Source organism: Anolis carolinensis, chromosome 2 (assembly GCF_035594765.1).
Source record: "Anolis carolinensis isolate JA03-04 chromosome 2, rAnoCar3.1.pri, whole genome shotgun sequence".
In the NCBI taxonomy this organism is placed as follows: Eukaryota; Metazoa; Chordata; class Lepidosauria; order Squamata; family Dactyloidae; genus Anolis; species Anolis carolinensis.
In genome coordinates this window covers 210,859,740-210,886,313 of record NC_085842.1, presented here as the reverse complement: position 1 = coordinate 210,886,313, position 26,574 = coordinate 210,859,740, and the positions used below count along the sequence as shown (strand labels likewise).

At 41.5% G+C, this 26,574-nt stretch overlaps 1 protein-coding gene across 1 annotated transcript in view; it reads right to left on the bottom strand.

Annotated features, from left to right (window-relative positions):
• espl1 (extra spindle pole bodies like 1, separase) overlaps positions 1-20,345 on the bottom strand; it is a 53,533-nt gene extending 33,188 nt beyond the window's left edge. Inside the window, exons 1-9 of the mRNA XM_008103584.3 lie at positions 20,239-20,345; positions 16,553-16,641; positions 12,954-14,069; positions 11,820-11,924; positions 9,627-9,747; positions 8,104-8,240; positions 6,266-6,459; positions 2,136-2,378; positions 645-789 (exon numbers count right to left, since the gene is read on the bottom strand). Coding sequence (XP_008101791.2) covers positions 645-789; positions 2,136-2,378; positions 6,266-6,459; positions 8,104-8,240; positions 9,627-9,747; positions 11,820-11,924; positions 12,954-14,069; positions 16,553-16,633 — 2,142 coding nt within the window. The 5' untranslated portion in view covers positions 16,634-16,641; positions 20,239-20,345. The remainder of the gene's footprint in view (positions 1-644; positions 790-2,135; positions 2,379-6,265; positions 6,460-8,103; positions 8,241-9,626; positions 9,748-11,819; positions 11,925-12,953; positions 14,070-16,552; positions 16,642-20,238) is intronic.
• Between the last annotated feature and the right edge of the window lie 6,229 nt (positions 20,346-26,574).

Here is a 26,574-nt window from a genome sequence, read left to right as displayed (position 1 = left end):
TGATTTTAATGTTTAATGTTTTTAATGTTTGTGTATATTTAGAATGATTTTATGTCCCAGCATGGAATTCTTGCTGCATATTTGTTGTGCTCTGCTCTCAGTCCCCTTCAGGGTGAGAAGGGCGGAATATAAGTGTTTTAAATAAATAAATAAACAACTGGATTTGGCATCATAGAGATTTCTCTTTTAATGAAAATCTCCCTAACTGTAGCCATTATTACTGATAACTGTGGAGGTTCTGAATGCTCACATAAACTTTATATGGGACTTAAAAACTGCAATAGAACAAGAGCAGCAACAACACAAAATGTGGCAGCAAACAGTATTCAAGTTTCTTAGGAAATCATCATGAGTTTTTGTTAATCTCCAAAAAAGAGAGAAAGAATCTTAGTGCTTATAATTAAAAGGACATATATAAAAACATACTGGCAATGCCTGGCAAAATCTTGGATTTGGGGATGGGGGGAGGTTCTGAAGCTAAACAGCAGGAAACAAAATAATAACACTACGCACAGATTAGGGATTATGTAAGCAGAAAAAACTGGAAGTTCACACAAGGTACACCATTGTTTCTTATATTCAGAATACACACTGTCCTAATTTTAGCTAAAGGTTTTTGTGCTGCTTGATTTATTGCTACTTACTTCGTGCACTTTGTCCTCAATTGTACAAATGTAAAGCCAGAGGAAGGCTTGGGCCTTGTCATCCTGGAGCTGCTCTTTATTTTGAGGAGTCTCTGGCACTGAATCCAACAGCCGCAGGGCTTCATGTATAGAGTCCAAGGCAGAGCTACAGAAAGAAAGACTACAGTTTAGGCCAAATTGGCACAGTTGCTGTAGAGAAATGGACAGCATGGCCAGAGATGACACATCACAACATATCTTTAAACCTTCAACTAATAGCATTTCACCCTTTGAGAGGCACTTGACCCTTTGTTTGATTGAATTATTTGTTTGATTGAATACCAGCAGGATGAACCTGGAATCAAGGTTAAGAGTCTGCCAATTGCTTCCAGCATTCAGTACAGACTGCTCTGGAGTTTAACCAAGTCTTAACGCAGGATGTCAACGTGGCCCCCTTCCACACAGCTGAATAAAATCCAATATTTTCTGCTTTGAACTGGAATATATGGCAGCGTGGACTCAGATAACACAGTTCAAAGCAGATATTGTGGGATATTCTACCTTGATACTCTGGGTTATATGGGCTGTGTGGAAGGGCCCTCAGATGTTTTGAAGCAATGTTAGAAATATTTAGAATATTGAGTAATTTTATAAAATAACTGAACACTATTAACTTTATATTCTCATTAACTACTGCCCTTGTTAGAAAATCTCAGTGATTTTTAAAAATCTAATAATTTAATGAATTACCTAATCAATCAAACAATATCAGAGTTGTTTTCCTACTAGTTCTAGGTCACCATACTAGGAATCCTGTAAGGTAACTAACATTTCAAAGCTTTGAAGGTTTCAGGAACAAAGAAGAAGCAAGAGGTTTCAGGAATGCAACATGTATGGTGATCACAGATTTTAAGACAAATCTACAAATAATCTTATTCCATACTAAAGATAAGGGTTGGGAGGTGCAACTCGAACAGAAGTTGGCTTATACAAAGATGGGGTTTCAAGTTAAACTGAGATTTTCTCACATCGGGGAGAAACAACCTCTGCCACATCTACAGAATAGGCACAAAGCCCATGCTGGTCTCTACCCTGTTTCTCCTAAAATAAGACATCCCCAGAAAATAAGACCTAGTAGAGGTTTTGCTGAACTGCTAAATATAAGGCCTCTCCCGAAATTAAGACCTAGCAAAGTTTTTGTTTGAAAGCATGCCCGCCAAACAGAACACCAGAGCATGCAAGATTGGTAAATGTACATATCATAGATTGTTGTACATTGAAATAATGGTAGTAACAAGAAATTCTTGATAGGATTCAGTGTTTGTCTGGTTATGCTGGTTTGTGATAACTACTATAAAGTATATAATAAATGTTCACTTTTTGTTCAACAATAAATGTGAATTCTTCTTCATGGAAAAATAAAACATCCCCTAAAAATAAGACCTAGCGCATCTTTGGGAGCAAAAATTAATATAAGACACTGACTTAAATTCAGGGAAACACGGTACTCACCATTCTGTATGTTCATTGTAGTCATGATAACACAACACCTGAGCCAGTTCCACCAGGATCACAGCCCGCTTATGGGTGCAATTACCACCATCAGGACACATATCTAGCAGGTCACAGATCACATTGAAACGTTCCTGACCAGTGTCTACCCGCACCATCTTGTAGGCTTTCAGCTCCTCCAACAGCACTTCCAAAAGAATCTCAGCATCCAAATTGTAGTTTTCCAGACCCTCCTTCAAAGTCCTGTGATTAACATACAAGCTAATCAGAAGGAGTGATGTTGAGCTACTGTCAAAGTATGGTCTTTTTAATGTGTAGAACAGTGATTCTCAACCTGTGGGTCCCCAGATGTTTTGGCCTTCAGCTCCCAGAAATCCTAACGGATGGTAAACTGGCTGGGATTTCTGGGAGTTGTAGACCAAAACACCTGGGGACCCACAAGTTGAGAACCACTGGTGTAGGAGAAGTTGGAATTTTGATATGATTGAATGGTACTGAGAACAACGGCACACAATCCTGCTTCTGGATAAACTCCACCACAGAAAGAGATGGTGTTTTTTAACAAGCATGCAGGAATGTCTTGTTGGATCAAACCATGAATAAGTTCTGTTTCCAGATACCTCTGAGAGCTGAGAAACAAACATGGAAAGTATTATCTTCTTGTTTGGCTCCATCATCTAGTACAGGGGTCCCCAAACTTTTTAAACAGGGGGCCAGTTCACGATCCTTCGGACCGTTGGAGGGCCGGACTATAGTTGGCCATCGAGCAATAATAATAATAATAATAATAATAATAATAATAATAATAATAAAGAGGGTTGGAAGAGACCCCTTGGGCCATTGAGTCCAATCCCCTTTGTGCATCAAAATCACTAGCAAAGCACCCCCGACCGATGGCCTACCAGCCTCAATGTTGTTGTTAATAATAATAATAATAATAATAATAATAATAATAATAATAATAATAGAGGGTTGGAAGAGACCCCTTGGGCCATTGAGTCTAATCCCCTTCTGCCTTTGTGCACCAAAAGCACAAGCAAAGCATCTCTGACAGATGGTCAACCAGCCTCAATGATGATGATGATGATGATGATGATAATAATAATAATAATAATAATAATAATAATAATAATAGGGGTTTTAAGAGAAGAAGAGACCCCTTGGGTCATTTAGCCCAACCCCCTTCTGCCCTTGTGCCGTAGGGGCCAGATAAATGGCTTCGATGGGCCGCATCCGGCCCCCGGGCCTTAGTTTGGGGACCCCTGATCTAGTATGTAGGGGTTAGCAGCCTCTGCTCATGGAGACTGCACAAAAAATAACTATTATATCTATACTCTGTCCATTCATCCTGTTTTAAGGCACCATAACCATATCCTATAGCAATCTATTTTATTACATAAAATTGTCTGAGGAAAAAGACAAGATTGCAAATGTAAAAAATGAAACTTCATTGCGTTTAAGCATAGATAATCAGCTTTCCCTTCTTCTTGTGCTGTTCCTTTTTAAAATACCTCATAAGAAGTACCGGTACATCTTTTCCTATACTTTCCTCGAACTTCAGTCTTTCTCCATATAGAAAGTGCTGTAGCTACTTCATCATTACTGCTGCTATTTTCTATACTTTTCCCCTCAATCCCAATAACCATCTGATGTCTCTCACGTAAAAATGCATAAGAAATCTTTGTTTAAATGTGACTCCTGTACAGATGTAATCGCTACACAAAGTTACAGTAAGTTACTATCTTTGTAGGTCAAACAAATATATGTTGGACATTATCAGCTATGAATATGGGAAGAGGTGTGTGAGCTTCCATGAGCTATTTATTTATTTCCAGCATTTATGCCCCGCCCTTCTCACCCGGGGGGAACTCAGGGCGGCTTACAACAGTTGGCAACATTTAATGCTAAGAACATAATAATAAGACAAAAACAGTACATATAATCAATTAAAACTATAAAAATACATCATTAAAATACATTATAACAATTAAAACATATGTAAATTAGATCCATTTGTCTAAAAACCTCATGCTTCAGCCTTCAATTGGACCATGTTGACGTTATCGTATTACTCGTTAAAAGCTAGTGCACACAGCCATGTTTTCACAGCCTTTCTAAAACCCAGAAGAGTTGGGGCTTGTCGGATATTTGTGGGGTGGGTGATCCACAGCCGGGGAGCCACCACCGAGAAGGCCCTGTCCCTTGTTCCGACCAGCCGCGCCTGCAAGGCAGGCGGGACCGAGAGCAGGGGCTCTCCAGATGATCTTATTGTCTTGCTGGCAACTGTCATCCTCTTGCATAAGTAAACAAATGATGGACCATTATGCTCCATCAGGACTGAACTTTCCCACTTCATTTAAGCACAATTGAAAAAGGACTATGTGTTGTCGAAGGCTTTAATGGCTGGAATCACTGGGTAGTTGTGCATTTTCCGGGCTATATGGCCATGTTCCAGAAGTATTCCCTCCTGACATTTCACCCACATCTGTGGCAGACATCCTCAGAGGATGTAAGGTATACTGGAAAAAGTAAGCAAGGAAGGTTTATATATCTGTGGAAGGTCCAGGGTGGGAGAAAGAACTCTTGTCTGTTGGAAGCCAGTGTGAATGAATCACCTTGATTAGCATTAATGGCCTTGCCAGCTTCATGTCATGGTTTCTTGCCTGGGAGAATCCTTTGTTCAGAGGTGTTAGCTGCCCCTGATTGATTCATGTCTGGAATTCCTCTATTTTCAGAGTGTTGTTCCTTATTTACTGTTCTGATTTTAGAGTTCTTAAATACTGGTAGCCAGATTTTGTTCATTTTCATGGTTTTCTCCTTTCTGTTGAAATGGTCCACATGCTTGTGGATTTCAATGGCTTCTCTGTGTAGTCTGACAGGATAGTCTGATATGACAGCTGCATGGAATGCGGTAGACTCCTGCAGAGGTGAGAAAATCCCTCTTGTCTTTTGCTGAACGTAGCATTTGTTGGATTTTCTTAATGAGTCTGTAGATAGTTTGTAGGTTGTGTTTCTTCATCAACTTCCCTATGCGGTCAGTGGTTCCCTTTAAGTATGGCAAGAACACTTTTCCTCTGGGTGGATTTCTGTCTTTACTTTCATGGCTTGTTCTTGGCCTTGCAGCTCTTCTGATGTCTGTGGTGGAGTATCCATTGGCCTGTAGAGCCCAGATTAGACAGGAAGAAGCCAGGCCTTGAAGTTGGCAAGGCCATTAATGCTAATCAAGGTGATTAATTACAACATTCACACTGGCCTCCAAAATACAAAAGTTCTTTCTCCCACCCTGGACCTTCCACAGATATATAAACCTCCCTTGCTTAGTTTTCCAATATACCTCATAACCTCTGGGGATGCCAGATGTGGGTGAAACATCAGGAGATAATGCTTCTGGAACATGGCCATACAGCCTGGAAAATGCACAACAACCTACTGAGAAAGGACTCTTGTTCTATAACAAGAGTTTCTCTCACAGGAATTGCAAAAACATCAATGCACTTTATTGTTGAACTACAGCACCAAATGTTGACTGGTGCTGAAGGATGAGAGCCTTAAAAGGCAAAGAGTATATTAGCAGCCTCATTTTCCTGTCTTCTTTACTATCAGCATGCCAGTTAAGACATGCTTTTTTCAATGCTGTGTTTCCTTTACCCCAATGGAAATAAAGGGAGTCTTAAATCTCTTGCATGAAAACAGAATAACCAAATAATAATAATAATAATAATAATAATAATAATAACAATAACAATAAAACTTTATTTATACCCCACCACCATCTCCCCATGGGGACTCGGGGCGGCTTACATGGGGCAGAGGCTCAAACAACACAAGGACAAAAACCAAGCCACAGATACAAGGATCTGGACTATTTTGGTAATTTGTAATCTGCTGTGGTCATCTTAGTCTAAAACAGACATTGCATACTTTGTTTTTAAAAGGGATGCAGAAAGTTTTGGGCTCTTATGTTAAAATTGAAAGGCACTGTATAAAAACCTCTGATTCCCTTAGACACAGAGGCCAAACAATAAACAATTTGTAAGCACCACCACCAAGAAATTGCCACTCTGAAGCATGGACTGGGAAACAGCAATCCACCATTTTAAGAATTGCATACTCATCTCTCGAGTCCTTACTTCAGTCTCAGGTCATCTGCCCCACTTTTGCCGGCATCAATTTTGACTTTGACCCAGGAGGAGATTGGTTCTGCCATGTGTTCTGTGATCTTGCTATGATAAGAAGCCAGCCAGCGTACCACAGCCTGCAGAGCTTCTTCTGTCAAGCCCAATTTTCTATAGTTTTCCACTTGCAATTTAAAACAATTGTGTAGCTGTAAGGGAAGAGAAAAGATTTCAAGTGGCATGGAATGAAGCAAATAGCTGGAAGAGAAAGGAAAGAAAACCCTTTTAATCCTCAAACTCTTATTAACTACAGCATGAGTTGCCAAATTTCTCCGAAGTAAGACTTTAAATGATGAGATCACTGAGCCACCTTGCCCAATAATGTCTTCATCAACTGACATAAACAGAAGTTAAAGAGTTTCTAAGAATTCCAGGAAACTTCATATACAAATAACTACATTTGTGTTCAATCTTTCCATCAAGGGGGGTCTTTCCATCAAGGGAAAGACGATTAGTGAGTCCCTATTACAAGATTACTCCACACCTAATATTATGGATTCGCTGTCCTGGCAAAAACCTTCTAGATATCATTGGATAAAATATCAATAGAAAATGGAAGTGAAGGAGGCGGGGGCATAGGGCAGCATTTGAAGAATGGGTCATAATATCACTCATGTGCAATAATGACTGGAATGGCCTTGACTATAATTTCCGATTGTGTGGTTTTAATAACTGGTTTTAATGTTTTATGCTGCTTTTTAACTTAATGTTTTAAAGTATGTTATTTCTATTGTTTGCTCATATGGCATCGAATTGCTACCTATTGTAAGGCTGCTCTGAGTTCCCTTCAAGGTGAGAAGGGCGGAGTACAAATATCATAAATAAATAATAATGTTCCCATAGAAAAAGGTCAAAAATCTGTAAACATACTGGCTGATCCAATCTTCAGCTCCAGGATCTTCTTATGTCATTTTATCTCAATCACTGTGAGATGCTAGTACAGGTTGAACACCCCTTATCTGGAATTTCGGAATCTGAAATACTCCGAAGTCCAAAATAGTCTAAGTGGGTGCCTGAGATAGTGGCACCTTTGCTTGCTCATGGTTTAATAGACAAAGACTTTGTTTCATACATAAAAATTATCAAAAATGTATGTAAAATTGCTCTCTGGTGATGTGTGTAAAGTCTGTATGAAACATACATGAATGCTGTGTTTAAACTTGGGTCCCACTCCAAGATATCTCGTGTGTGAGTGTGTATGTGTGTATATAAAACATGCGTATTGCAACATCTTAAAAGCTCCAAAATCTCAAACCTGCCTGGTCCCAAGCATTTTGGATAAGAGATGCTCAACCTGTATATGGCTGCCATCCTACGCTCCGAAGATATAGAATGTGTTGTCTTCCATATGTCGTAAAACTGAAACACTCACAAATTGTCAGCATTTGATGTACTGGCTGAGGTTGACTGAACATGCAGTTCAATATTTGGAGGTCCATACTTCCCCCCTACCTCCCTATAACTATTTACATGCTTGTAAAACCCTTTTCATTCAGAAGAACCTGGTTCTCTGACAAAAAAAGCATATTGATAGCTGAAAAGAGTAATTTGACAAAGCTCCCCCTACTCCAAGCCTTCTACATATATGAACTCTGGTTCAATGCCAATATTTAATTAACACATTATACCATATCTGAGGGGTGTTTTTTTTTTTTACACAAAATTAGTCTCTCTTTTTTACTTTTTCAAGGATAATACAATAATCTTCCTAACAGATCATCTTGTCTTTCAAATGTCATGCAGGCTTCTTTCATGCCAGCTTATCAAACTACAAATAAAATTTGCTTAGTTACCTTTTCAGACAAAAGGTCTGGATATTGGGAAAACACCTTCTTAGACATCCATTTGCATAAGAGATCTGCCACCAAGTTAGATTCTGCGTACATCTTATGAAAGTAAAAGCTATATGCTAGCCGTGACACACAATAGGCTGTTAAAAGAAGAAAACAAAGATTTAAACCCAACATTTTGAGCAAAGAACTGCTAAATTAATTAATGACTCGTCTCCTCAGTATAGCCAATTGACTTTTGTATGCAGCAATAAACTTTTAGCAAAAGGTTCTCTGTCTTTGTACTGAGAAGGAAGATGAGAGTCGTTATATCATAAACACCCTTCCTTGGCATGGATGGATTTTGTGTATCATGGTACTCCACAGTAGACAGAATTATAAGCTTTCTTTGCTACAACTACACCCGCCACAGCTATTAATCCTCAACAGTATATTTTTGTTTCAGTGCAGTAGTTTACACTCCTGGGAAGATTTGGAATGGATTCAGTCCCACCCCTTATGTTTTCTGTTAGGGCTGACATCTGAGGAGCAGAACCTCACACCAAGAGATTCCCAATCTTGAATTCCCAGATGTTATTTGATCTTTCAGGTTTTGTCAACATGATCAGGGATCATGGAATGGAGGGCTGGGCTGGGAACCACTGCTCTAGCAAAACATTAATCACATCACCGAGATGGATTATGAAACATTGAGATTGCTTGCATCTCAAAGAGAAGAAAGTGTACCTAATGAAATGGGCCCTTTGGGCTAAACAGGCCTCCACAGTACCTAAGCTCAAATTCTGGCTTTAATACTATAAAAGCAGCAGCAACAACGTATATTCTCTCCGACTTCCTCCATGATTTAGCTGTTCAACACAAATTATCAGGATCTAAGAATAACAATGACATCAAATCATTTCAGTTGGTTAGAGGGGAAAAGCAGTGGTGGAAGAGCTCCCAAACAATCCCTACAATCTAGGAATGGACATTTAAAATACAAACAAATATAATTCAGTACAAAAAAAGATGGAGCAAAAAAGATCTTGTTCTCACATATATCATAGTATCAGAGTTACTAATGGGTGTCTAAGAAGGGAATCTTGGAACTCTAATGGAAATGTTCTTGGAATTAACATGGAAGCATGAAACCATAAATAATAGGAAACACTGTTGAAATGAACACCTATGAAAGCATACCAAAGAACTGTGGCAGAAAATGTCAAAAATGTCTAGAGACCATCTTTTTTGGATGAGAGTAAATGAAATTGTTGGTACTCATTTGATGGATGAAGGGATCACGTACTGCTCACAGCAGCTAAAAAAGATATTGGTTGCTCTGAACACCAAGCATATATGGCTATATAGACTTTTGGGTCAACATGGCTCTTAAGTTCTTACAAATTTCCTGACTGAAATATTTACTAATTGTGACAACACATTCTTTTTCCTCTCATTATGAAGGACAATGACCTCTAAATGACAGTACATTGCAGCATCTAAATGTGATAATAATGCAAATCATTTCTCTTATCTTGGATAACAACCTGAGTGATCCAGGTATTCAGTTTGTTCCCTCTCAGAAAGATCATCCACCCTATCCAGAAATCCATTAACAATGCTTTGAAGAGGCGCCAATAACTCTGACAGCCTAGTAACCTCTGGTTCCTGTGAGAAACAAAATACAGGTTTTAGGATCAGAAATAGAAGGAAGGACTCTTAAAACCCAAGCAACATTTTGGCACAGTATAAAAGACAGTGACACACTACTTCGATGCACCTTTGACATACACTTGCACTCACATCTTCTTGTCTCTAAAATACACATACAAATGTAAACTTGGAATAATGATTGCCATCTGAAACTGAGATGCTGAAACAGAGATTAAGTTTAGTCATGTCGGACTCTGGGGATTGACGCTCATCTCCATTTCTAAGCCGAAGAGCCGACTTTGTCCATAGATGCCTCCAAGGTCATGTGGCCGGCATGACTGCATGGAGCGCCAGAGCAGTACTTATTGATCTACTCACATTTGTATGTTTTCGAACTGCTAGGCTGGCAGAAGCTGGGGCTAACAGCAGGAGCTCACCCCGCTCCCCAGATTCAAACCTGACAACCGAAAGTAGCTCAGTTGTTTAAGCCACTGTGCCACCAGGGGCTCTGTGATACTAGTTTTTACTAAATGCTGAGTCTTGCATGGCACATTGCTATTTGTTCAGGCAGTAGGGTACACTGCCATTTTCACAAATGGAACATTGTGTGTACAAAACAGTGTATGACGTAACAGACAGTAGACTTCAAATTCAAGCCCAAATTGTCTATCTCATTTACTGAACTCAAAAAATTACAATTTCTAAGGAGCAGTATATCAAAACCTTAGCAAGCAGTTAGACCCGGTTCTGCGTTCTATCAAAGCAAATTTCACATTGTTGTCTTCTCCAGGGTAAGCTCCTTTTCTGGGCAGCAATTACAACCTGACTTATGGACATGCTGTCAGGGGCTTGACAAATGTTTTCCAGTGCACTAGATTTTTTTATTTATCTTGTGGAAAAATTTATCTAGATTAGAGGTGTCAAACTTGTGGCCTTCCAGGTGTTTTGGAATTCAGCTCCCAGAATTCCTGGTCACTGGACAAGTTGACTGAGGCTTATGGGAGTTGAGAGGTCCAAGCATCTGGAGGGCCACAAGTTTGACACCTCTGATATAGAAAAAAAATTCTGTAAGATAGATTAAAAAATCTAGTGCACTGGAAAACATTTGTCAAGCCCCTGACAGCATATCCAAAAGTCAGGTTGTAAAGCTTGGCATACTCCAAAAATCTGGGGCCTAGTTCCCTTTGTCCATGATCCACTAGGAGCTGCACTGACCCCATTTTTGATTTTAAATAGAAAAAAAACTGGAAATATCTAAGTATTCACCTCCAATCCTCTCTCTCTCTCTCTCTCTCTCTCTCTCTCTCTCTCTTTTGCCAAAAAAGCTATTCATGGTACAAAATATGTGTATTCAGAATGAAAATCTATTATTCCCTTGGATTCCAGAAGATATTCCTTATTTGAAAAGAAAACAGTGACAGTAAGGAATCAGGTGTGTGTGTGCACGCGCAAAACGTCTTTGGACTACGGAAGCCACATTCCTAATCTAGAGTTCACAGAGATGGGAAGGTAATGTCCGTCCTTCCATATGTTGTTGGACTCAACCTCATAATACTATATGACTTGCCATTCTGCAAAAAGCTGATGGCAGGAAGAGCTCAACAACATTTGGAAGGTAACAGTTTCTCTAGTCTCCAGGCAGGGGATAAGAGTATTGCCATCCCTGTCAGATCATGAGATCTGGTGAACAGCAGCAATTCAGTACATCTCCGGGCAAGGCTTTATCACAGCAATACTATTAAGACTATTACTTGACATTTTGGCAGAAGATGTTGGAGACTACATGAATACACAGCACGTGCATAGTGACCATCCATTAAAAAGTCATAACAAAGCCAAAAACTAAGTGACTCATAACTTTTTTTTAAAAAAGTATTTCTTCTTTCAATCCAAAGATGAAAACACGGGTTTTTATGGCCAAGAAAGGATTTGAACATTTGTCTCCCAGAGCCCAGTCCAACACCCAAACCAGTATAACAGCTGGCCCTCTACTCAATTTATTTGTGATGCCTCTTTGTCTTTAATTCAGAAGTTCTCTTATCTATGAATATTCCATAGAACATATGCTGCTTCTTCATTTCTCATACCTGTAGAGTCTGAAGAGAGTCATAGACTACAGTGGTATACAACTGAAAGTAATGATACAGTAATTTCATCAGAGCTTGCTTCTGTTTCACATTGTCTGGGGAAACCTGTGGATGAGAAGCGAGACATGAGGTTCTAGGCCAACCTCTGATGATGTTATTTAGTCTTGAATTGGTTACAATTCTAATAAAAATAATACATAAACATATAGGGATAGCTGTGAATTTTCCAGGCTGTATGGCCATATTCCAGAAGCATTCTCCTCTGATGTTTCACCCACATCTATGGCAGACATCCTTGAAGGTTGTGAGGTTTGTTGGAAATTAGGCAAGTGGGGTTTATATATCTATGGAATGTCCAGGGTTGGAGAAAGAACTCGTCTGTTTTAGGCAAGTGTAAATGTTGCAATTGATCACCTTGATTAGCACTGAATAGCTTTGCAGCGTCAAAGCTTGGCTGCTTCCTGCCTAGGGGAATCCTTTCTTGAGAGGTGATTAGCTGGCCCTGATTGTTTCCTCAGACAAGAGTTCTTTCTCCCAACCTGGACAATCCAGATATATAAACCTCACCTGCCTAGTTTCCAATAGACCTCACACCTCTGAGGATGCCTGCCATAGATGTGGGTGAAACATCAGGAAAAATGCTTCTTGAACATGACTATACAGCACAGAAAACTCACAGTAACCCAGTGATTCTGGCCATGAAAGCCTTTGACAACACATATAGGGATAACTTTATGGACAGCAGGGGAAAGGGATTTTCTAACTTATTCTGATACTTATTAAATGAAATTTACAAAGCTATTACAGCAGCTTTGTTGTGAAATGCAATGGATGAGAACTAAAAAAACAGATTTCAAAAAAATAAGGATTCCTGAAAAGTAGCCCAAATTGTTGCATTTGGTAAATATAACTACACAACACACTTTGCCAAAGACTCTGTTTTTAAAACATTTGTTCCATTAAATCTTGCTAGTATCCCTAACCAATCAACTTATCCACCCACACTTCCATGAGAAAATTGTTTTTGTCAGAACAATACAGTTACACTTATATTTAGGAAAAGCACGACAGATTAAATCCCAACCATGTAGTATGCTAACCCAGAGTTACCCAATACAGGGGAGATTGACTTACCATTTTTATCAACTTGCCGAACATTGTGAGGTAACTTTCCATGAAGGCAGAGACACCTAGAATTTCTTCCAAGCTGAAATGCCTCCATTTATTCTTCCTCACATGTCCATACAAAGGAGTTACAAGCAACTGGCAGCTTTCAACCAGCAGTTTTAGCAATGGTTCTTCAATATCTTGTAAGGAAGCTATCCCCTCAGCAATCAGACTGAAGAAAGACCCTACTAATCCCTCGCCAAGAAGCAGCTTTCTACTTACTACAAGTCCAGTTGAAAGAATATTAAAAATTACAGCAAACCAACGCTTCGTGAAGCTAGATCTGCTGAAGTAGTTGCTGGATTGACAGAGAATTTCTTTGCATTCTCTGAAGCAGCCACTTTTGCAAAGGTAGCGGGCCCTTATGATGGCTAGTTCACAGATACAGAGGCAGTCCTGGAAGGTCAAAGGCTCCTCCTTGCTCTTCCTTTCCAAAATGGCTTCAATAAGGTGGTGGAAGAGCTGGTCACTGAGAAAACAAGCTTCTTCCCCGCTCAGCGGGTTCTGCTGGGCCTCAAATACAGCAGCTGCAGCCGAGGCATGCCGAGCCACCATGGTGGTAAAGAATGGAGGCTGCTGGACCAACAAGGCAGCAGCATCATGATCTAAAAGCACCAAGAACCGGATAGCTTGAACTTGAGTAGAGAGCATGATCCTGAGTTCCAGTGGAGTCTTGTCTGTTTTAGACATGGCATCTGTACTTTTCCACAGTACACTGAAGGCACTTTTGGCAATGGATGTATAGTCATCAGCAGGCACTTGGGGAGGCTGGTACTTTGACAGGTCCTCATAGAGAAGACCAGCAAATCTCATGCAAGCATCAGACGGGCCCCAGGCAGCAGCACCCTTCAGCAAATGATAAAGCAGCCTTTCCAAATAGAGTGGAACATATTGTGGCCTGGCTTTAACATAGCCATGATAAGCCACCTCAGCTAAGGCCTGAAGGTTGTTTAAGTGAGCAGGGAAGTCCAACTTTGTCCCAAATCTGTGAATGCAAGCCCGGAGGATCTGATCGCACACTGTTGTCTGTTTGGCGGCTTGGCTTGTAGTTTGTGCATTTTTTGCTTCAGAGATGAGACATTCCTGAAATCAAGATAAAGCCTTAAATGTAAGCAGGCAGGATTCCAAATATGTATTCCTACACACTCCAAATGCTCATCATCCTCAACAGGCTGGTATAATGGAAGTTGGGAGACCAGCACATATGAAAGCACCCATTTTGGGAGGAATGGGCATACAGTATTTCCTAAACTGTGCAGTGCACTTTCCTTATTACAGTTGAGTGAAAACATGTGCATGGAAAAATTGTGTTTAACAGAAACTTGCACTATCCCATACCATCCCAGATTGCTGTAGTGCCCCAATGACAATCACATTTCTTCTCCTATACAATTACCACATTTTGATCCATGCTAGCAAGCTACTAGCCCCCATATACCAGCTTAAACTAGACAATGCAAAAGTCCAACAGAAAATTTAGGAACCTTCTTTAGTAGAAATAAAAACTTTGGATGAGAAAATTAAGATGACGTGTCAGTTGTTCTATTATGCTAACATTTTTGCCAGCTACTCCCTGAAGCCTCTACAACTTTAGCTAATGCCAAGTGAGTGGCCTCTATTGATGTTATGACTTGTATAACCTGGGCTTTTGGTTAAGTTTGTCATTAGTATATGTATGGTCTGGCAACAGAATGTAAAGAGGAGCCAACACCAACTTCTGTTTAAATGAATCTCCAGTCTGTTAAATGTAAATACAGTAGAGTCTCACTTATCCAACACTCGCTTATCCAATGTTCTGGATTATCCAACGCATTTTTGTAGTCAATGTTTTCAATATATAGTGATATTTTGGTGCTAAATTCGTAAATACTGTAATTACTACATAGCATTACTGTGTATTGAACTACTTTTTCTGTCAAATTCGTTGTATAACATGTTTTGGTGCTTAATTTGTAAAATCATAACCTAATTTAATGTTTAATAGGCTTTTCCTTAATCTCTCCTTATCTAACATATTCGCTTATCCAACGTTCTGCCGGCCCGTTTACGTTGGATATGCGAGACTCTACTGTATTGACAATTAGTCATCAGAAAAACTTGGAAGGCGCTGAACAGACTGCGCTCTGGCACCACAAGATGCAGAGCTAATCTTAAGAAATGGGTCTACAAAGTAAAATCCACAACATGTGTGGAGAGGAGCAGACCACAGACCACTTGCTACAGTGCGGCCTGAGCCCTGCCACATACACAGTGGAGGACCTTCTCGCAGCGACACTGGAGGCACTCCAAGTGGCCAGCTTCTGATCAAGGAAAATCTAATATAACGTCAAGTTTTTGACTTTGTGTGATTTTAAAATACATTATAACTGTACCCTCAGTTCACTTCTGACACGATAAATATCAGAAAAACTATTAGTTTGTCTAGATGCACAGACCAGATACAAGTGTAATTAATTAGAAGTGCATGACCATCAGCAAATAGGCGTGAGAAAATGCATGCAAGTCCAGGAGGGCTTTGCTTACTAAAAGGCCTGATTAACTGCCCTAGGAGAGCTTGACACAAACCAGAAGAGCCAGCAATAGGCTGTGTATTAACACAAGCCTGGATTCCTCTACTGTTGTTTCTCCAGATTGTCAATGGCTGAATGAAATTGTCAAGTGGGATTTGCTCCAAGTATTCTCCAAGTATTTTAACATGTGTAAATGTTACCTGTCATTTAAAAAACCTGTCACACCTTGAATTGACTGCTGTGTATACCTCTCCACTCAAAAGAACCAGCCAGTTGATCACAGATTCCAATTTCAATCAGCATGGCCAAATATTAGTCACAATGACAACTGTAGATCAACAGCATGAAGGGAGCGCAGGATCCCCATTTCTGACCCTCAGAATTACCCCCAAGCACTCGTTTTCAGCAGAACCAGCTTTGCCTTTAGGCAGACAAACCAGCTTTTTGGGCAGCAGATGTCAGGTAACAGCTCCAATGGGACCTCTTGAGCTTTCCAGGTGTTCTTGCTATTAGAGGGCAGAGCACTATATGCCACATTGTTTGTCCTTGCTATCTAGACCAGCGGGTCACAAACTGTTCCACAGAACTCTAGCATTTCACGAAAACATGGGGGTTCCTCTAAAAAAATCTTTAACTTTTTAAAAGTCCATGTCAGAGTATTAAGATTATTGAAATCCAATGTTCTTCTGCTTTAAAAACAAAATTTGAATCCCTTTATTTCCAAACCTACAATATTTAAAACACCCAGGCAATAAGAGTAGGTGAAAGAAAGAAATATTTTGTGGATTTACAATGCTGAAGATTCCACCGGGGAGTGTCTTCTGAAGGGTTATATGACTAAAACAGTTTGGAAACCACTGATCTAGACTAGCCTAGGTATGGAGGAGGCTACCACTGTACATGTTCCCAAGGAGAAGAGCCACTACCTTGTCTCAGGAGGCAATTTGCCTCTATGTCTACAGGTAGTGTGTTCTCCTATCACTGTTAATATCCATTAAAAGCCCATTTTCCAAAACCACCCAGACCAGAAGGTATCAACTCATCTTGGAGGCTCACCTTCACCTCTGACAACAAAGCCAGAGTTTCTTCAGGAGTACTGGTCCGTGCCACAAAATCTATATCTTTAAGGAGCTTCATTTTGCATCCTACAGAAAAAGACACACAACTGATTAACCATACATAAAGGTGAGACGGGTACTTCTAGTCTAAATCTACTCCTCTATCTCCTAGCTCTAACTTACCACAGTACTGAGCTAGCATTGTCTTTTTGGTCATATATTTCCTTTACCAGCTCTATAGCAACATTTCTTTAGACTCAAATAGTGGACTTGAACCTACCAGTGTGCTGAGAGAAACTTGAAAGACAAGAAGTCAAAGAGATAGTTAAATTAAACTTCCAACAGACCATGCTGTTAAATCTCTTGCCTTTGCAAGAATTCTCATCACAGTTTGTCAAAGCTTTCTCACCTGCTGGAGCCTATTCAAATGAGGGGACATTGTAGATAAGTCTGAAATACGAATGATTCTATGTTATGTAAAGACTGAGATACTATGAGTCAAAGTCTACAAAATGTGAGTACACAGTAAACTTAACCCCACTTAGCTACCATGTAAGATTATGACAAATAGCCTCAAGCCCAAATTCATCCTTCTTGCCTCATACTACCCTCCCTCTCAGACACTTTGCATCATTCTTCTACAAGAAACAGGTGTACACACAGAACACTTCCTCTAGTTCTGTGGTGTTCAACCTTTGGTCCTCCAGGTGCCTGGGACTCTCAGAAGCCTTGGACAGCCACTCCAATGGTCAGGAATTCTAGGAGCTGAAGTTCAAAACACTTGGAAGACAAAAGGCTATAGTCACACCTTTCCTCATTATCAACTTCATGTTGTTTTTTTTAGACTATGTGTCCCATGTGACCTGTTCTCCCTTTCCTTGTGCAGCACCATATAGGTAGAGGTGTGTATGTATGTGCCTTCATGTTGCCTGTTGACTTACGAAGACCACGTGAAATTTCACAGGTATAACTGCCAGTTCCTTCCTCTGAAATATAGCCTACAGCACCTGAGATCCTCTGGCAGTCGCCTATCTTTGCTTACCTTCCAAGATCAGACTGAGCGTTTAAGCTATACATGTAGACAGAGCTATATATACAGTACTGGCATTTCCCAAGTTATGAACAAGATCGGTTCTGTAGGTTTGTTCTTTAGTTGAATGTGTATGCAAGTTGGAACAGGTACATTTTTAAAGTGTAATTCCCATACATATATAAGCTTTGGATAGCATAGGGAAGGGTTAACACCCTTGTGGTGTTTGTTTTGCTTTCTGTCCCCCTGTTCAGATGATTTCGCATCACTATCCATCACTGTGAGAATTGGAGCCTCCGCTGGCCTAGGGGATAAGCCTCGTGACTTGAAGGTTGGGTTGCTGACCTGAAGGCTGCCAGGTTCGAATCCCACCCAGGGAGAGCGCGGATGAGCTCCCTCTATCAGCTCCAGCTCCATGCGGGGACATGAGAGAAGCCTCCCACAAGGATGGTAAAACATCAAAACATCCAGGCATCCCCTGGGCAATGTCCTTTCAGACGACCAATTCTCTCACTCCAGAAGCAACTCCGGGTGCTCCTGACACAAAAAAACCCCAAAAACCTAGAATTGGATTTGGAAAAAAATGGCTTGTTGTGGAAACAAGGATTGGCGCTAAAACTTTAGTGGAGATAGCTTTTCCCCATGATAATAACTCTTCCAGGACTGGATTTCCCTTCCGAAAAGATTTCCCTAATTACCTGTTGTCTCACCCCCGCTTTTAACTAGGAGTCATTTGTAAGTCAGATGCTTGTAACTCAGGAACTGCCTGTAAATGTATTCATGTATTACATTTTTCCAAGCTGCACTTGGAATTAGAATTAACAGCCAGAAGTGAAATCAGTCTACAAGTGGCATATATGTTGCAGTCAGTTCATGCAAAGTAGCTGTTCCCTAAGGCAACGTTACTCTTCAGATACTAGGCTCTTCCACAACACAATAGCTCAACCCATTTCCTGTAGTCCCTCATTTCTGACTTCAGGTGAACATCTGGGGAGCCACTCACACTACCTACTTTACAAACACCTGCTGTTTCCCAACTAATACCTCATACCACACTGAATCCCACAACAGTTCAACCTGACAAAATTAAAACTGGTTTAATTATGTATAAGTAACAGCACCAGCTTGTCCCTCATGCTTCTCATAGGCCTGCGATTTTAAAAAAAACCCTTTTCAATATTGCAGCTGTTTGAAATGTATTTGAGTTCCTGTTTTTTGTTTTTTTTAAAAAAAATAAACACACAAACACGATGAAAGATAGTACAGGATTTTCACAAATTCCATTATTATTTTATTCACCTGTTACAACACAGAACAGTCAAAACCAGTCCAGGGGGTGGGGGCAAATTTTTTGGATTTGGGACCCTTCCACACAGCCATGTAACCCAGAATATCAAGGTAGATAATCCACAATATCTGCTTTGAATTAGGTTACCTGAGTCCACACTGTCATATAATTCAGTTAAATGTATTGTTTATACAGCTGTGTGAAAGGGCCTTAGAAAGCAAGCTTCCTATAAAACCAGCATAATTTTAAATGCTTTAGGAACTTCAATTTGCTGGCCCTTTTTATATTTATAATAAATATAAATAAGTAATACAAATAATAAATATCAAAATAAATAAATAAATAAAATAAGACAAATTATTACTTATTTAACTAAATAATAATAATAAATATAAGTGGGTTGCTGTGAGTTTTCCAGATTGTATGGCCATGTTCCAGGAGCATTATCTCCTGATGTTTCGCCCACATTTATGGCAGGCTCTTGCCATAAACAGAAAAGAGTTCTTTCTCTCACCTTGGATATTCCACAGAGTAGCACTGAGTAGCCTTGCAGCTACAAAGCCTGGCTGATTCCTGCCTGGGGGAATCATTATTTGGGAGGTGTCAACTGGCACTTGATTGTTTGCTGTTTGGAATTCCCCTGTTTTTGAGTGGTGTTCTTTATTTGCTGTCTTAATCCTGGCGTTTTTTTAATAATGGTAGCCAGATTTTGTTCATTTTCATGGTTCCTTCCTTTCTGTTGAAATTGTCCACATGCTTGTGGATTTCAATGGCTTCTCTGTATAACCTAACACGGTGGTTGTGAGAGTGGTCCAGCATTTCTGTGTTCTCAAATAATATTCTGTGCCTAGGTAGGTTCAACAAGTGCTCTGCTATGGCTGACTTCACTGGTTGAGTTAGTCGGCAGTGCCTTTCCTGTTCCTTGATTCGTGTTTGGGCACTGCCTTTGGTGGATAATAAATAAAGAACAACACTCAGAAACAGGGGAAACATGAAACAATCAGAGCTAGCGAACACCTCCCAACAAAGGATTCCCCCAGGCAGAAAGCAACCAGGCTTTGAAACTGCTGGGCTGCTCAATGCTAATCAAGGTGGCCACACAAGGAGGCAATCACACTTGCCTCCAACAGACGAGAATTCTTTCTCCCACCCTGGACATTATTCCAGGGATATATAAACCCCACTGTTTCCAACAGACCTCACAACGTCAGGAGAAACGTCAGGAGAAAATGCTTCTGGAACATGGCCATACAGGCCGGAAAACTCTCAGCAACCCAGCCATGAAAGCCTTCGACAACACAATCAATATACCGTAGCTAATTAAATATCATGACTAAAGCTAGCGCCCACTCCAGTCCTTACGTACCCACTGGAAGGAAGCCTTTCCGCCAAACAGTCACAGCCACGAAGCAACCACCACACTGGAAAGCAGGCCCCGCGCCCTGTTCAAATCCACGCCGACGACCAATCAGCGCCCTCCCCTGCGCCCCGCCCCCGCCCTCGCATGTTGCACTCTGGGAAATCCCACTGTAAACACCTTCTGAAATTCCCTCAGTGCCAGAAAGAGAGTCAGATTGGAGAAGGAATGAATGAATGAATGAATGAATGAATGAATGAATGAATGAATGGTGGTGGCACCACTTGGATTGCCATGGCTCAATGCTGTGGAGTCCTGGGAACTGTTTGTTGGCAGACCTTTTAGAAACTCCATACAACCTCCCAGGATCTGATAGCATCGAGCCATCGCAGTTCAGAGAGAGTGTCGAAACTGCCTTCGTTCCACACAGCGACTGATCACACTTTAAATGACCATTTTGGGGCGAAGGGTTGAGGCACATTGTGGCTTCGAGTTTCTCTTTCCTACCCTTGGGGTTCTGTTAGAGCGTGTCTACATTGGAGAAAGGGGCTGCCCTTTAATGTCCCCTAGTGTAGGAAAGTGCCCTTGTATTGACAAAAAGATGTGTCTGTTGTGGAGGAGCAAAAGAAGCAGACATTGATGTGAGTAGTGTACTGTGCGTCGTTGGGCGAGTAAGTTTAAAGATGTTGAGGTGGGGACATCTGACTTGCGTGACAAAGACTTGGACGTCCTGTGACAGCAACCACTGAGTTTCACAAGCAAAAGGTTGATAGATTGATTCAGGATGATCGTCGTATCACTCAGAGAGAAATTTCAAGCATTATCGGCATTTCACAAGAACGCGTCGATCACATTATTGCTTTGCTTGGCTATCGGAAGATCTGTGCACAATGGGTACCCAGGATGCTGACGCCTGAAATGAAAGCGCACAGACTTGAAATTTGCCAGGAACTCCTCTCGCATTACGAGAATGAAGGTGATGCATTTCTCCTTTGGGGTGACACCTTCTGCTGTCAAGAATTCAATGACTGCACGTTGCTTAAGTCTCATTGACCACTGTCTGCACAGGGTTCCATATTTTGCACTTTTAACAACACAACTGTTCAATGCTAAGGCTTCCTGCCAAATGGAACTGTAGAGGAGAGTCTACTGAACAAGCCAGTACCTGCCGCATACCAGGTTACGAAGGTGGAGGCATTACTTTTCATTCAACCCTCGTGTATTCCCTATCTGTAGTGTATGTATATATATCTATAAATATCATCTATCTAGTGCGTACGTGTGTGTGTGTATATCCATATATATCTTCTATCTAGCTATCTGTAAGGTAAAGGTAAAGGTTTTCCCCTGACATTAAGTCTGGGGGGGGGGGGGGTTGGTGCTCATCTCCATTTCTCAGACGAAGAACTGGCAATGTCTGTAGACACCTCCAAGCAGCTGGCATGACTGCATGGAGCACCGTTACCTTATCACCAGAGCGGTACCTATTTATCTACTCACATTTGTATGTTTTCAAACTGCTAGGTGCATATCATTTTATATCCTCTATCTATCTCTCTGTGTGTATATATATGTATATCCATATATACCCTCCATCTATCTGTAGTGTGTGTGTGTGTGTATACACACACACGTTGTTTATTCCTTCAGTCACTTATGACTTTGTGACCACATGGACCAGTCCACGCCAGAGCTCCCTGTCAGCCTTCGCCATCCCCAGCTCCTTCAAGGTCAAGCCAGTCATTTTAAGGATACCATCCATCAATCTTGGCCTTTGCCGACTCCTTTTCCTTTTTCCTTCTATTTTCCCCAACATCATTATCTTCTCCAAGTTTTTCTGTCTTCTCATTATGTGACCAAAGTACTTCATTTTTGCCTCTATCTATCTATCTATCTATCTATCTATCTATCTATCTATCTATCTATCTATCTGTAGAGTGATTTCAAAATGTTCTTATTCTAATCAACATTTTTGTGAAATTTTAAGTTATAGATTTGATTATATAGTTTCATTTATTTTTACCTATGTAATTATTTAATAGTTTTTGAAATATTAAAACACGTGAACATATACATTTGATTTGATTAAGTCTATATAAAAATATAGAATGAACCATATAATTTAATTTTTTGTGTTATGGAACTACTCTTCATGATTCACTACAAAAAAGTTTCACACACCCCCCCCCCCCCCCCCAGAATTTTCTTTCTGGTTACAGCCCTTTGAAGTGTATGTATGTATTTCCATATACCGTATATCCTCTATTATTGTTATTATTATATTTATTTATACCCTGCTTTATCTCCCCAAAGGGGGACTCAAAGTGGCTTGACATAAAAGCATTGACATACAATTTAAAATATAAAAATATACAAATATTAAAAAAGAATTAAATATAAACAATATCTTAAAAATTCATAGTTAAAAACCATTAAAACATATTCAAAGTTAAAAACCACAGCACTCTCTGAATTAATCTTTAAAACCTTCTTCTTTAAAAGCCTGTCTGAATAAAAAGGTTTTATATTGCCACAGGAAGGACAGCAGGGAGAAGGCCATCTATTTGTTTGTTTGTTATTATTTATTTACTACGTATTTACCCCATTCTATCTCACCCCAAAATGGACTTAGGGCAGTTTCAAACTTGGCAACAATTCAATGCCATTCAAACAAACATACAAATACAATAAACATATACCTTAAAAACTGTAAAAATTAAAAGATCATAACATCTATACATTAAAATCAAGTATTAAAACCACACAGTATACCTGTCCTTGGCATCTTGAGGAGAACAGTGAACAGAAGTACTGTACTACATTAGTGAAATGGAATTAGAACAAAATGAGATGAGAGTCTTGCTTATCCAACATAAACAGGCCGGCAGAATGTTGGATAAGTAAAAATGTTGGATAATGAGGGATTAAGAAAAAGCCTATTAAATGTCAAATTACATTATGATCTTACAAATTAAGCACCGAAACATCATGTTTTACATCGTCTGCTAGTTGTTTGGGAGCGTGGCTGCAGTTGTGTCGTTGGCCTGTTGTGCGTTGCTGCTTGAGAAACAGCTGTGGATCTGGGCAGGAGGCAGACTGCGTTGCATAATACAGAATGTTGGATGAGTGAAGGTTTGATAAACAAGACTCTACTGTATCTAAAATATTGACTAAAGTAGAGATAACCATTCACTCCACTGTGAACATAGCCACAACTCAAAAGTTTGCACATTTGACAATGTCAATTCTGAAAAATGACATGATCAGCACCTTGCATGTGGTGTGCATTCTCAATCAGTATTGGCAGTTTGTGTAGCATTGTCACATGTTTCTGTGTTGTGGTCTTGTGAAGAGTCTAGGTCAGTGGTTCTCAACCTGTGGGTCCCCAGATGTTTTGGCCTTCAACTCCCAGAAATGCTAACAGCTGGTAAACTGGCTTGGATTTCTGGGAGTTGTAGGTCAAAACACCTGGGAATCCACAGACAGGGCCAGCCCTAGGTAATTTTCAAGTGTAGGCGAACAGAATTTTGGTGCCCCCCCCCCCCCAAACCAATCACTGAAAAATAAAAGCGCTGGATAAGCGAAAATGTTGGATAATATGTAGGGATTAAGGAAAAGCCTAAATAAAGAACAACACTCTGAAAACAGGGGAATTCCAGACAGGAAACAATCAGGGCCAGCTAACACCTCCCAACCAAGGATGCCCCCAGGGAGAAAGCCACCAGGCTTTGAATCTACAAGGCCATTAAATGCTACTCAAGCTGGCCAATTGCAACATTCACACTAGCCTCAGACAGAAAAGAGCTCTTTCTCCCACCCTGGACTTTCCACAGATATATAAACCCCACTTACCTAGATTCCAACAGTCTCACAACCTCTGAGGATGCCTGCCAAGGCTGGGCAAAGGCCGGGTGCAGGCCCCGAAACCAAGTGGGCTGAGAGAGGGAAGCTGAGAGGAGGCGGGGTGTGCGTGCCCGTGCACCCTCGCCTCCTCTTGGTTTCTGTCTGTCAGCCAACTCGGCTTCGGCCTGCGAGCGGGCTGAGAGACAGAAGCTGAGATGAGGCCGGGGGGGGGGGGGTGCCCACTAGGCTTCAATGGCGCCCCCAACAGAATGGCACCACAGGCAAGTGCCTAGTTGGCCTGGCGGTTGAACCGCCTCTGCCCACAGATTGAGAACCACTGGTCTAGGTGATGCTCATTGCATAAACTGCACTCTCTATGTCACTTGCAGAGCAGTCCCCTGTGGAATTGTGATGACCCATGGGCCTTGTAGTCCTGCTCAGGACATTGTAATTCCTGATGAAGATGAAAACTTGGGTTTTTTACCTTCCCAGTCTGAACTGGATTCCTCTCTGCTAGATCTTTCCCAGGCAGATCTGGGAACCTTGCACCTGCAAGAAAGTTGTCTCCCAGAAGTATGTCAAACAAGCCCAGAGCCTACTTCTCCCGTATTCTTGCGCCGGGAGTTTTGTAAACAACAGAGAAGTTTGGATTCAGCTTCGCGCAGGAGTGCGAGGATTGCAGCTAAGAATGTGGCCAATTAAGACTGCTTCTCGTGAGAATCTTTGGGGAGTCTCACATCTGGTCTCAGAGTTAGCTTTCGGTTCTGATTCCCAGAGAACTGCTTCGGCGGGAAGCTAGACTCTATTTAGGTGTTTTACCCGCGTAGTAACTTCGCGGAGTCAATTCGTCAGCCTACGGAGCGAGTTGTGTCTGGACAGCGCGCTCCGGTTCAAGCCTCGCTCCTGCTCAAGCCTTGCCTTGTTATCCAGCCTTCGCCTTGCTTCCCAGCCTTTGTTTATCTACGGACTTTGCCTTGTTTCCCAGGATCAATCCTTGCCTTGTTCCACGGATTTATCAAGTTATTCCACGGACCTTGTTCTTGTTCTTAGTTACCTTGTTCCACGTTCAAGCCTTGTTTCAAGTATCAAGTTATTTCTTAGCCTCGCTCAAGTTTCATGGACTAAAGGACCTTGTCATCTCCCCTCACTTTGCTTGGCAAAGTGAGTGTTTCGGTTATTGGATTACAACTTTGGACCTTAATATTTCTTATTGGACATTGCTTTTTTGGACTAATTCTGACCTTTCCTGGAAGGTCTAATTCTGGACTATTTTCTACACTTGTTTTTATTAACTTTATATATTCCTACAATAAAGATATTAGATAGATTCTGGCCTCTGTGTATGGTTATTGGTGCTCTGCAGCCTGGGTCGTGACAGTTTGACTCCGCCACCCTAAGCACCAATTAACCTCGGCCAGAATGTCTACCGGAACCGTACCTGGGCCGAGCGGCCAGCCGATTACCTACACCATCGACAAGGAAGAGGTGGACCGAATCCGTGATAAGCTCAATGCACAGGATGGAGAAATAAGGGGTTTGAAGGAACGCGGAGTTCGTCTTCCGGCCATGGCGTTGCCAACCAAGTTTACTGGAGAAGCTTCTAAGGTTCATGTCTTCCGTCGCCAATGTCAAGCTTATCTGGAGGCCCGTGCTGCCGAGTTTCCCCAAGAAGACATCAAAGTGGCATGGGTTTACAGTCTTCTAGACGGGCCAGCGGCCAGCTGGGCGACGGCACTGTTCGACCAAGCCTCTCCACACCTAAGATCAGCGCAACACTTCTTGGACCACCTCAAGGAGACTTGGGGAATCGAGGACAATTTGGAGGCAGCCGGTCACAAACTCCGTCGCCTTTTCCAAGGAGACAGACCTATGTCTCAGTATATAGCCGAGTTCCGAGTGCTGGCCCACAACACCGGCTGGAACGATGTAGCCCTCAGGGGACAATTCCGGGAGGGTCTCAACATTGAAATGCTGGAAGAAATCTCCAAGGTGGATCCTCCCCAGACCCTCGAGGCACTCATTGATCAATGTTTACGGGCTGAAGTCATGATTGCCAACAGGAAACAGTGGGTTCGAGGCCAGGGCAGTAGAGCCGGGGCAAAACCCCCCGCTCCCGCCAGCGTTCAGCCACGTCCGGTGTGGAGACCCCCACCGCCAACCCCATACCCCAGAGGAGGCGAGGAGGTGCTGATGCAGTTGGGCAATGTGCGTCCCAGACTAGATGCCGCCGAGAAGGCCCGTCGTCAACGCTTAAACCTCTGCTGGTACTGCGGGAACGGGGGCCACTTCGCCAGAGAGTGCCCAGCCAAAGGGAAGCCTGCCGCCCGTCTTGCGGCGTCGTCCTCCACGGAGACGAAGGCGTCTGAGCCGACTGGCACACAGCCGGCGGGGGAAGCCAACGACCGGGTGTAGAGGGGCTCGCCAACCCGGTCAAAAAATCCATCCAAGAGCCGCCAACCGGGGTCCTGTTCCTTCTCGTGGTCACATTATGGTCAGCAAAAA